The sequence below is a fragment of the Brassica napus genome, chromosome C7, assembly GCF_020379485.1.
Source record: "Brassica napus cultivar Da-Ae chromosome C7, Da-Ae, whole genome shotgun sequence".
NCBI lineage: Eukaryota > Viridiplantae > Streptophyta > Magnoliopsida > Brassicales > Brassicaceae > Brassica > Brassica napus.
The window spans coordinates 53933697-53946404 of NC_063450.1; the positions used below are offsets into that span (position 1 = coordinate 53933697).

General features: G+C 35.3%; 1 protein-coding gene across 2 annotated transcripts; it reads right to left on the minus strand.

Annotated features, from left to right (window-relative positions):
- Window positions 1-10246: 10246 nt before the first annotated feature.
- LOC106407622 (vicilin-like seed storage protein At4g36700) lies at window positions 10247-12419 on the minus strand. Of its 2 annotated transcripts, none has more exons than XM_048763414.1 (4): window positions 12037-12419; window positions 11756-11934; window positions 11549-11629; window positions 10247-11343 (listed from the first exon to the last, which is right to left on the minus strand). In XM_048763414.1, the coding sequence occupies exons 1-4, from the start codon at window positions 12374-12376 to the stop codon at window positions 10498-10500; spliced, it is 1446 nt and encodes a 481-aa protein (XP_048619371.1). In that variant the 5' UTR covers window positions 12377-12419; the 3' UTR covers window positions 10247-10497. The 2 variants fall into 2 exon arrangements, with proteins under 2 accessions (XP_048619371.1, XP_048619370.1); XM_048763413.1 differs by having other exon boundaries at window positions 10247-11385.
- Between the last annotated feature and the right edge of the window lie 289 nt (window positions 12420-12708).

Sequence of the window (12708 nt, forward strand, 5' to 3'; positions counted from 1 at the left end):
AGCCGATCTAATGAACCGAAACTTATAGGTTCTCTTCTCCTCTTCAAGACTTCAACAATGCACTAACGGATGCGTTGGATTTCTCACAGGTTCGGTCGAGAGACACAGTTCTTTTCATCTTAGTTTGTGTGACGTTTGTCCACGACTAAAGTCCCCATCTGAAGAACCTTGCCGAGAATAACCTAGATGGATCGTCGTGTAGGCTATGCGAAGAAGGAAGAGGAGACTTCTATGTTCATTAGACTAACAGATGTATTGGATTTCTCTATTTTGTCTTAAAACACAGTTCTTTTCATCTCAGTTTGCAATTTATAATCTTTTTTGTCTATAAAAATTGTCATCACCTGATGTCTGATGAGATATGTTGAAACCTCGAAGGTGTGAAGAAGATTACAAACTGTTTAGAAAGTGTTTCAATCCTCAGGCTAGTTTATAATCAAAAGCTCGTTAAGAAGATCACACAAAAAAAAATACCAAGATGCTCCAAAAGATGGAAAAATAAGGAAATAAATATGTGAGAGTGTCTCTCTAAACGACACGTGTCAATATTGGTGTGAACACATTAATTGCAATGCTCCTCTTTTAATATATAAGAGATATTTATAGAAGTTTGTTTGTGACAAGAGGACCCGATCAATGATTCTAATTACAGACCCTAATTAAGTACATGTGTAATAACAGCTGGACGTGACTCTAAATTTGGAAGTCTGATGTATCCAAACGTTGATCAGTTGCCTTAATACTAGTTAACTTTTGATTTTGGATAAGAAAATATCTATAACCAAGCTGGCTTATTGGTCATAGTTAAAACGTAGAAGTTTGACTACCTAAGATATTTTGTAAATTTAATGAAAAGATATATATGGGTAGAACACGAGTCTGCTATAATTGGATAAGAACTAATTTTTTAATAGCTGCTTTTTGTTTTTATCCACGTGAATGTCTTGATGTCAATGTGTAACCAAACTCATGTTGGGGCTGGACTCACAGATTCAAGGTCAACTGTGGAGAGTACCGTGTAAAACGTCATGGGTCCATTTTCATTAGTTTTCAGAAGTTTGAATTTTTGATTATTTAATGGGAAAGTGAAGTGGCTATTTGGATTTTAGACTTTTGAGTCCTACGAAAAGCCAAATATGGTTTGCGTAAAATTTTGAAAAATTAATATCATGTTTACATAATATGATTGAAGTTATTTCTTCCATCTTTTCTTGTAGTTTTTCATAATTTTTTCCCAAAAGAAATAAAATAAGATAAAACCCAAAAATCTGATTTGGGAAGCTTACACGTACATCAGATTACATACACTACATACGATAATAGTACTAAGCAAGTGTTGATGTACATAAAACATTTGTAATCAATAATGCATACTTATAAATGGGTTTTTATACAACCAATTAAAAAATACTTTAGAATAGTAGCTTACTATAGTCCAACAATAGTTAAATGAAATTTCTATATCCACAGTCCACACCACCACAAACTATACAATCCTGACACATCTTGCGACTAAACTAAATGGGTCCGATTTAATAGAAATATCTTGAATAATTAATTTGATTTGATCTTGAAAGATTTTTTTGTTGACAATGTATTACTATAATTAATAAGAACTTGACAACAAAAGATCTAAGAAAAGTCTATGCATTGTGCTTTGATATTTTCTGCATAGTTTATAACATTTTCTCTAATATTGACTAATAATACATCGCGATATCATAACCTTGCGTGGTATTTAACTAAACTATCAAAGATAGAGGTAATGTTGAATCGCTGTTGCCATTTTAAACTCAAAGTAATGTTATATATTTTTAATTTTTTATGAAATTATTAAATTTTGTAGTTATATGTTAGAACGACTTTATTTATTTATTTTTTTTAATTTAAAATTGTGAGATTATTAACACATATTTTGATCGCTCTCTAAACTCTGTAGAAATGATATAATGTACCAACAAGAATCACAGTAAATTAACCGTAACCATACCTCACGCACCCTGGGCTTTAATCTTAAGTTAAGTTAACTTCTCTAATCTTAGTAAGTTTATGAGTATGAATTGGGTCAAAATTAGTAAAAAAAAAAAAAAAAACTTCTCTAATCTCTATTATAAAATAAGTGGACTTTCATCTTTTCCATAAGATCATCATTTGAAAGAAAATATATTCGACAGTACTGTCTCCGGACGAATGGTGTTATTGGACTTTTTCTTCAAAAGTTTATGTTGGACTTATTAGTATGGAGACATGATACTTTTCAACAAAAGTGTTCAATAAACAAGTTTATTAAATTATTTAAGTCATATTGATATTGCAGGAAATAATTTGATTATTGCACATTGTCTTATGTGCAATAATAAAATTACTTGTGGAATAAGCTAGCTAAGCAGAGTGCTGCTTGAACAGATAAGCTCCTACCGTACTTAACAACAAACTTCTTCTACAAGTGGGATTTTGCAAGAAACAATACTGAAAGGTGAAAGCTATAGCTAAGAAGACCGAATCTGCTCAATCACATGCTACAAATTTATTGAAACATAGAGACTAGTACCTCTAAGATGTTATGTCCTTAAATAACCTAACACTTGATCAAATGATCGATCTTCGTAAGACCATGATTAACCCGGGGTTCTTAGCGGAAGTAAGAACCCCATCCTAATAACCCCGAGTTAATAGTGCTCTAAGTAATCTCATGATCACTAACCCTAACAGTATGATCGAACCGTTGCACGGGTCTTGCAAGGATATAGCCATACATCTTGTCACCAATAACAGATAAAGATAGAATGGAGAGGGTTTATCTTTAACAACTTAAAGAGCAACATTAGATTGCAAAACGGAAGAACTTGACCATCAATCTAAGTGAAAAAAAAAACTCAGTGAATTCAGCTATTAAAAGTTAGGCCCAAAAGAATTTTTTACACCATTTTAATACTTATATCCATAGCCGTAGAAATAAATATTTAGGAACCATATGTCATATAATATTTAGGTTATGTGAAAGAAACCTAGGTTGACTTTTTGGATCTTCGTTTTGAATCCGTCTCCATCTCCGGTGTCCTCAGGAGTCAGGACTGAGCTTCTTGGACCTCTTTATCTTCTCCTCTGGAATGAAGAGTGTAGACTTCTCAGACGCCAACATCTGTTAAAGGATTGAATGACATATATATGTATTAGCACATTTCAAAAACTTTTGTTCAAAAGGAAAAAAAGACACATTAATTACCTCGTCAGTCAAGGGAATGGAAGTCTTTGCTCCTTTCTTCACCACTGCACGGGCAAGCTTCATTGTAGCTTCTGCCTTTTGAAGGCAATTGTTTGGGGGCTCTTCATATCCCAGTATCGACTGGGATGAAAGAAAAGAAACAGCAGTGAGAGTTGGCTTACACTAGTTATTAAAAAAAAGAAAAATATTCCAAAAGGCAGGGGGCATAAATAATGTACCTTGCATAGAAAGTCCAGAGAAGGCCTTCGAGGCTGAATTGATTCAAACTCAATGCATGTCTCAAAGTATCCATTATTCTCCTTTGGAGGCACACCAGAGTATTCATATTTGAAGACTTGTGAAGTGTCTAATACTTTGGTGTGATCCAACTTGAGTGCTGTACGAAATAAGTAAAAAGTCAGTAGGGAGCGAGTGAAGTAACAATAGTTAAATGAATTTAAAAGCTAGGGAGTTGTTTTTTTTACCTTGTAGGTCCAATTTGAGAGAGTGACCGACCACGATAGTATCCACAGAAAGTAAGTTAAGCAGTTTCTCCTGCCAAAGGAAATTGATTCAGCAGAATGACAATTGAAACCATGATATAAATATAAATATATATATATATATATAGCGGGAAAAGAACCTGAATATCTGCAAGAGAGAGAGTGTGGGAGGCATTCTCAAGATGTTGGACTGCTTCATGACACGGTGTAAAGAGCTCATCTAGAATCACCTTAAAATCAGAGTTAATAGCAACAACTCTAACAGAGTGAGCTTCACTCTCATCTTGAGAAAGAACCATCTCGCAACAAAGAGAAATTGCATCGATATTCTCGAAATATCCTGATCCGCTTTTGTTTCTTCCAATCCCAGTAACAACCCAATCCTGGTTTTAGCAAAAAAAAAAAGAAGGTTATCAGGTAATTAAAGAAAGAACAAATCAAATTTAAGAAACATACATACAGACCTCAAACGGTGGGGACAAAAAGTAGTCCAAAGGGTAGTCTTCACGAGACAGAGTGGTTTTAACGAGAATTTGCCATCTAGAATATATAGAATAATCGGTGAATTGTGTTGGTCTCATCGTCGTGCGCAACACGCTTTCATGAATAATGCCAGTAGACCGATCTGAGAGTAAACGAGCCAGAAAACGGCTGGGATTAAGAATCCAAGCTTGTAATAACTGAAACAGAAAAAACAATATATATATATATCAGCTGAGAGGAGAATATACAGTTGGGTGGGTGGGGATCTTAGCACTATAAGTGAAGCAAAAAAAAAACAGTTGTGTTTGATTTTAACCTGCAAGTCATCTTTCTTTTGGAGGCTCAGGAAGAAAGCGATGAGTTCTCTTCTGCTTCGACATGCAGGAGTAAGAAACCTGGGTGTTTAGATTTCATGAACTCGTCCCATGTCCCATGGTCGCCTTCCAAGCCACGACTACGCACTATGTGCATCAGTCTTAGCAAATCCTATTCAAAATCCCTTTGTTTTATTAGCACCATATATGAATGAAAACAGATACACAATACAAAATAGTGTGGCTACCTTTCTGTCCAGTGACTCTAGCATGCATGACCTCCATCGCGGTGGCGTAGCTTGCGGATTTTCCAATCTCCTTCGCCGCTTTTTTCAGCTTCTAGAGAGTTAGGGTTTCTGTTTTAGCAATCAAACCGTTTAATTAAATAGAAATTTTGATAATTTTCTTTTTTGACGAAAATAATGAGAATTATATCTTTTTTGAAAAAGGAAAAAAACAACGTATATATATGGGATGTGGATCCTCGTAGCGAGCAGCATCCCTTGGAGGAGAAGTCTCCACCGTCGCGCAAACGCCTGCATTCACCACAACTGACTCTAGTGCTGAAGTGAGCCTTGATTCTGAGTTATACTGGTGGCATGACAAGTGCCAAGAAAACCAAATTATTTCAACCGAGTTCACACAGGTTACGAGTGGAATAAGTATAACCAAACGCACTACGATCACGACAAGCCGCCTCCAGAACTCGTCCAAGGGTACAGGTTTCACATCTTCTATCCAGATTTAGTAGATAAGATCAAGGCTCCCGTTTACGCTATAGAAAAAGATGGGACAAGCGCTGAGACTTGTGTGATCCGGTTCCATGCTCTGGTCCGCCTTATCAAGACATTGCGTTCCGGATTGTCAATAAAGAATGGGAATATTCTCACAAGAAAGGTTACAGATGCACGTTTGAGCGTGGGATTCTGAATTTGCACTTCAACTTTAAACGACATCGTTACAGGCGATAAACTGATCGGAGTTTGGCCGGAGAACACGAAGTTGGCAGTCATAATACATAGTCTTGATTAGTTTTTTATTTTATTTTTGGAACCAAATCTGGACTTCTCTCAAGTTAATGTCTTTAAGATTAGAAGAATATGCATTATGGGATATTTTTATTTAAACTGATGATCCAACATAACGGAATAGAACAACAGTTATGTCATTAAAATATTTAAATCCTTCTTTTTTTTCGTTTTTTAAGCATCTTTCATGTTTGTTTGCTTAAACCCCGCTCTCAGAATCTTAGCCCTCCCTCTATTGCTTTTAGGTTTCAGGCCTCGCAACCCGCTCAGTTCTCTCTCCAGTAGTGCCATAGGAGAGCTGCTTTTTGTTTTTATCCTCGTGAATATTTTGATGTCAATGTGTAACCAAACGCAAGTTGTGGCTGGACTAATAGATTCAAGCTCAACTAGAGAGTACTGTGTAAAACGTCATGGGTCCATTTTAATATATTGTTTTTAAGAGTTTGAAATGTTGATTACTTAATGGGAAAAGTGAAGTGGCTATTTGGATTTAGAAAAACCTATAAGGATTTGATTATTAGACTTTGAATCCTACGAAAATCATATATGTTTTGCGTAAACTTTTGAAAGTTAGTATCATGTTTATATAATGTTTGATGTTTGAAGGATATATTTCATCTTTTATTTGAGTTTTCATAACATGTTTCCTAAAAATAAATTAAACAATAATATTATAATCAAGTGTTGATGAACAAAAACAGATGTTTGTAAGAAATGATTAACACTTATAAATAGAACTGTTGTATATGCAACCAGTTAAAACTTAAAAAGTTAGTTTCTAAACTCTTAATTTTCTATCACGAGTTAATACTTTGTTTGCTGAATAAGAGTTTTCTTGCTCCAACGGTCAATGAAGTTGCATCACCAAGCCAACGACAAGGAGAAATCCCAAACTGTAGCCCTGAACCAGAATCTGAATCTGATCAGCAAAGATGAGTGATGATCTGGTCTAACCTTCACAGGTACACCAGCCTGGGAAGACCATAAGTCCAGTCCCATATTCAGATTAGTGCCTGGGGCTAGTGGCTTCATGGGCACCGGACCTTGGATCTCACCAGTAGTGTTATTACTCTGAAAACTTGCTGTTTAAAGGAAACTTCACCAAGTCAACAAAAAATAAGAGCAAAGATATACCATGAGCTTGTGGCCATGAAGAGCTTACCATCTGCCAGCATTTGTCCAAAGCTCAGCTTTCTAGTTGAAATTGGTTCCTACATTAACATGTAATTCAATTATACATCACATCATGCATCAAAAGTAACAGAGAACACGACAAACTCAAATCAGCATTTGTCTGAAGCTAGGCTTTCTAGTTGAACCTTGTTAATAGGAAAGACTAACTATGAGACCTTGCTCGTGCAACCGGTTTGCACACTGTATAGTATGGATAGGGAATAATGATTGGAAGCTTGAGTTTGTTGACAGAAAAGATTGGCTCAGTTTTAAGGGGATTTATAAAGAATGCTATGTGAACAAAATGCAAAGTCATTTCTATATCTGGGGTAACACAAGTGTGTGGGTATGCTCTCTACATTGTGAATCAGATCCTCAAGGCAAGGCAGTCAGTTCCATGGAAAATTCAAACTGCTAAGCCTTGGTATGTTCTCTCTACATTGTGAATCAGAGACTCATGGTGGTTAGGGTAGTGATATATTGGCTTGCCATTTGCAGAAATTGTGAGTAGTATAGACTCTTAGAGTTAGAGTTATATGAAATAGTCTTACCGAAGCATTTTTTTGAATATCTGTGCAAGGTAAGCCTTTGAATTTGTTTTTGTTTTTTTTGTAATTGAGAAAAATCGAATGATGAATATTAAGCCAACTGATGCACTGTTATGTTCTTTTCTTCCAGTCGATATTGGGATATGAATTGCAGAAAGCTCCTAATGAAACTCTTTCGGAGATTGCACTTGAAAATTGGCAATGGATAGGCTTTGATCGAAAAATCGACCAAAGGAAGGTGGAATGGATGATGGATTGTAGTCAAAGATGGTCTTCAAGATGTTCCAAAAAACAAATGATTTAACAAATTTAAACGTAAATTTTATTAAAAAGGCTAAATGAATAAAACAATACAAAGCTAAGCCTTTATATAATAGGCCGTAGATTAGATCAAATGTCTAAATTATTCTAGTAAATACAAACTACATAAATAAAATGGACTTGGCCAAAAACCAAGACTTTTGACTGAATTTTGAAATTCGTAGTCACAAAATCCTTCGGCTGGTCGCGTCTTTTCGCATGGTCTTTGATCTCTAAATTACAGTCAAATTGATATATTATTCGACCATATCTTGTATTTTCTTGTTGGACCTTTTTTCTTTAGGCTGAAACTGTTCATAGACATATTCTTCATAAATCTTCATGCCTATATTTTTTAAACGCAAACCATTAAGCCAAATCCTCAATTTGTTTGTTTGTTACTAAATAAGGTTGCATCAGTTCTTGACATTTGCCTTCACAAAAGCTTAGAGAAATAAGTCGTATTCATGCAAAATTAGAGCACATATTTTTTTAATATAAGAAAATCATATTCATACACAAAAGATATAATAAAAAACAATACATGAATCATATTACAAACACATAATTAACCCTAGCAGAACAACAACACACACAAAAACTTAAATAATAATAAACATCAACAGGTCCAAATTAAGACATACAGTAGTTTTCTTGCAATTTAAAACATCCAAATTAAAACATAACATAACTAACATAGAATTGCAAGCCACAACAACTTATGTCTTAACATATGATGTCCTTGCAGTTTGGACACATAAACTGATAGGCGTTTTGATTGTTGTTATGAACTTGGTTACTCCATATCCACCGGGAGATGCATTTCTTGTGGAAGACATGACGACAAGAGAGCGCAATGACATTATCAATATTACCTGCAACTTCGAGGTGAAATTTATTCAGACACAAAGGACACGTCTCATCATTAACATCACCTTATTGATCGGCTCAGAATTCATGTCTCCAGTGGTTTTCTGATGACGTGATTTTGAGCTCACCAAAGGCTATGTCACCTTTCACCCCAAAAACTTCCTCTCAAGAAAAAGTGTCATCGTTGAGGGTAAATTTGGACAGAGTAACACCAACTTTCATCCATTTGACATCAAACACGGTAAACAACTTGTTGTGTCCATTATGTAGGATATCGTTAGGATCCTCCATATTCGGTAGATTCGAAATGATCTCATGACAAAGTGCTTGTCTAGTGTTCTTCGCATGCAATGGTAAACAACAGCATTGAATATCCAACATTTCTGGGTGAATAACTTGCTCCAATAATACGTCGCAGTGCTGGGGTTGGCGGTAAATGGTTCTGGTACAACAACTTTTATCTTGTTAAGGGTGATGAGAAATGGTGGGATCCTGACATTATCATAATCCCAAAACACCGCCGGTCTTTTTCTTCATCAATTCTCCTTGATCTGAGCCCAAAAAATATTCTGCACAAAAACAGTACACCGGAAAGAAAATGATGCAATGTGTTGAAATTATAAGCAAGTGGGTAATCTCTTTTTTTTGTGCGTGTGTGTGTTTTGCTCTTACATGTTTTTCCTTTAATCTCTTACTAGATAATAATTCACGTCTTGCGAAGGATTAAATACCTTTTTAAAACTATACCTTATGTATTTGTTACATGTAATACAACTTGTATTGTAATGACATCAAACATAACAATATATTTTAGTATTTTAGTATTTTTTGTATGTTAATAGTAGATATAAAATTATTAGCTTTTTGAAATATATCTATCATATTTATTGGGTTTTATGCTACTTTTAAGCATAATATTAAATGGACTAGATAATTATTTAAAAGAACAATGTCTTAAAAATGAGCTCGACCATACATGTCAAGTATTTTATTTTTGGAGAAGAAAATAGGCACCAATAAAATAAAAATAAAAAGGGATTAGGTTTTGTGTGAGCAGTTCGTTAGATCTCTTGTCGACGTGAGATTTTTAACAATTTTAATAGTTTAAAATCGTTTTTAAAAAGTCAAAATATAACATATACGAAAATATAAATTTTTATTAGATGGTGAATGTGATTGTTTAATTTATTTCAAATGTGAGACTTTTAACAATTTTAGTAGTTTAAAATTGTTTTAAAAATTAAAAATATAACATATACAAAAAAATATAAATTTTTATTATATGGTGAATGTGATTGTTTAGTTTATTTCAATAATATAAAATTTAAAGAAAATGATAAAGGATATAAAAATTGCTACAAAATCTTTATTGTTCGAAATCGTTAATTGCAATATATATTTTAATTATATTAGGTAATTTTGTAACTTTTATTTAAAGAAAGAAGAAAACTATCTTTTGTATATTAATAATTATTTTATGATTAGTTTAAAAATTATATTATATATTTAGATAGACCAACATAATTCTCTAGTGATTATAAAAATCTTTGTAATGATAACACATGTTATAGTTTAAATGATGTAATGCTTCTCTTTTAATATGTATAACTATATAAAGGATAGATTATACAATTTTCTTAGTGTTTTTTCTTCAATAAAGCTAGTAATCACCAGACTTTTCCAAAATATTTGGTCACGTAGGTAAAACCCGTAGTAAATTTAATTCATCACGGACTCTAGTTTAAGACAAAACTAAAAAGGGAGCATAGACCCTCATGGACTCATGGGATGCGACATAAGTCATTTGTTACTATATATCATAGAGATAAGTTTTTAATCATTTCACATTCCGCATCTACGCACAAACATTTAAGCAAAACAAATCACAACACAAAACAATACAAACGTAATGAAAAGAAGAAAGCAATACAAAATACATTAACAAATAAACAAGAGAACGACCAAACTTTCGACCATCAACAACCTAAACACTCTTGACATAATTAAAAGCTTTATCTCTGCGTTCTCTCATCCTTCTCCGGCTTGCCACCGAGGCTGAGGCTGCCACCACTTCTACTCCGGTGGTTGTTGAGGCAGTGGCGGCCATTGCTTCTCTTCTTCTTCTTCTCGTTTTCTCCTCTCTTCCTCTTCTTTCTTCGCCTCTTCTTCTTCTCTCTTCCTCTCATCATCCCTCTTCTTCATCTCCGTCTCCACTTTAAGCTTCTCCAACTCTCCTTCCGCACAATAAGGACATCCCAACACAGCCGCCTCCTTCTGAGCTCCCAACAATCCATTAACCATCACACTACTCACATTCAACGACGCAGCTAGTACCTCCCGGTCAAGAAACCGCAAAGCTGATCTCTGGCCGGCTAAGAACTGTGGCTCGTTGTTCCTAGCTGAAGTAGTAAACCCAATGAACACTAATGACTCATTTATAAAAGACATTTGAGCCATTGGATGTAACCGTGGAACTGCGAAAATATCTCCTTCCTCTACCTTAAACCTCATGTTCTTACACTCTGATGATGATGATGTTGAAGAAATCGAAGACCTAAGCACACGAACCATTCCTGATCCTTTCAACACAATTGAGATCTCACAAGCCCATGGGTTCCAGTGAGGTCCCATCATCGATGCTTGAGTTAGATTCACCATGGAGACTCCAACCATTGAGCCGCTTAACACTTCTAGATCCTTCCTGTTAATCGTTATAGTACGACCGTTAGGGCTCTGGAAGTCAGGTTCCGATTCGAAGACATTGAATGTCTTTGCTTTCTTTGTCTTCTTCTCCTTCTTCTTGTTCTCCGCTGCGCTAACATATCCGGCAAAGAGTTTGAGTAACCGCGGTTGGAGCTGCCACGTGTAGGTGTTGGCCTCACCAGGCGTGCTCAGCATGTCATGCACGATCAGTGGTGGCTGCGTACGGTTCGTCATCAGACCAATAATTTCCTCAGGAACCTGATTAAATCTAATGAATCCAATTAACACAAAGGAAAAGCGCGTCTACTAGAGTAGCTTGAGAGGCAAGGTATACACATATTTGTATCTTGCAGCTCAAGTGACCTAATATCATCTCTAGTACTACAAAGTATAAACCATATATTAGCAAATATATCCATACCCCAAAAGCTGACTGGAGAATGGTCTCATCAAAACCAAACAATAGATCTGTGATGCTCGAATACGCACCAAAGCAAGGATCCTGCATCCACAATAAGAAGAAAAATATAAAACAAACAAATGAAGAAAATTAAATTAAAAAAAAATACACCAAAAAAAATATAAATAAATAAATGAAGAAAATTAAAATAAAATAATAATATCTTACATGTAAACACTCCTCGGTGTTTGAGAAAATTGCGTAAACCCTAAGTTTGGTTCCAAGAAAGATATCAATCGGTTTGCTTTGTAAGTAGAATACTGTACCGGGACGTAACCTGTAAACGTCCCCTCGTCTTATCTCAGAACTCGTCGCTTCCGCCTCGACCCAATTCAGAATCCCACTTCCTATATAAAATAAACAAATCCGTTTTTAACTAAACCGCAAAATTTATCCGTACACCAAACTAACAAAAATACGTACATGACAATGAAACAGTTTTTATATACCAGACTCGACAAAGAAGACCATGTCTGAATGAAGAAGAAGAGGGAGCAAAAGAGCGTTTGGCTCCAGCGTTATGGAATGTATTTTGTAAGGTCCCATCCCGCCGCATCCCTCGCCGATTTGAACGGTTGAGATCTGTCCGAACTGGGTCCCGAAGATTGGTTTCCATTGATCTTTCTTGATCAGAAGAGGCGACGAGAACCCGCAACATGACGGTACAGCAGCGACGTCGTTTTCTTCGTCCGACGACTCATCAAACTCTTCAGACTTAGCCCACGACTTGGTGCAGAGTAATACAAGAAAGAGAAGAACAAAGAGTGGTAATACCGTAAACTTAGTCATCTCTGTAATTTTTCTAATAAATGTTTATGCTATCCACTGCGTATTAAATCGTACAATATAAAGGGAACGGGAGAAATAGACACTGTAGGGTATACAATCACTACGTGTTTTAATTGTTTGTACACGTGCTTGTACTACGTCGACAAGTGCATGCGGTTCACTGATAACAATTTAAATTACCCGCGCCGCTAAGATACAAAGCTCAAATTTGAAAAATCGGGATGATAAGAACCGTTGATGGTAGTGTATAATGTATGAACAATAGAGAGGCATAGTTTGTATCGCTAGACCAATTATATGTCGGGCGTTAGGGGTTTAAAATATTGTATTTT

What these genes read in the sequence shown, in the direction of transcription:
- LOC106407622 (XM_048763413.1), bottom strand. Translation starts at nt 12,376, where the DNA reads ATGACTAAGTTTACGGTATTACCACTCTTTGTTCTTCTCTTTCTTGTA. An exon ending in GGTCTTCTTTGTCGAGTCTG is followed by an intron (nt 11,935 to 12,036) that starts GTATATAAAAAC and finishes TATTTTATATAG; the next exon opens with GAAGTGGGATTCTGAATTGG. An exon ending in TTCTCCAGTCAGCTTTTGGG is followed by an intron (nt 11,386 to 11,548) that starts GTATGGATATAT and finishes AGATTTAATCAG; the next exon opens with GTTCCTGAGGAAATTATTGG.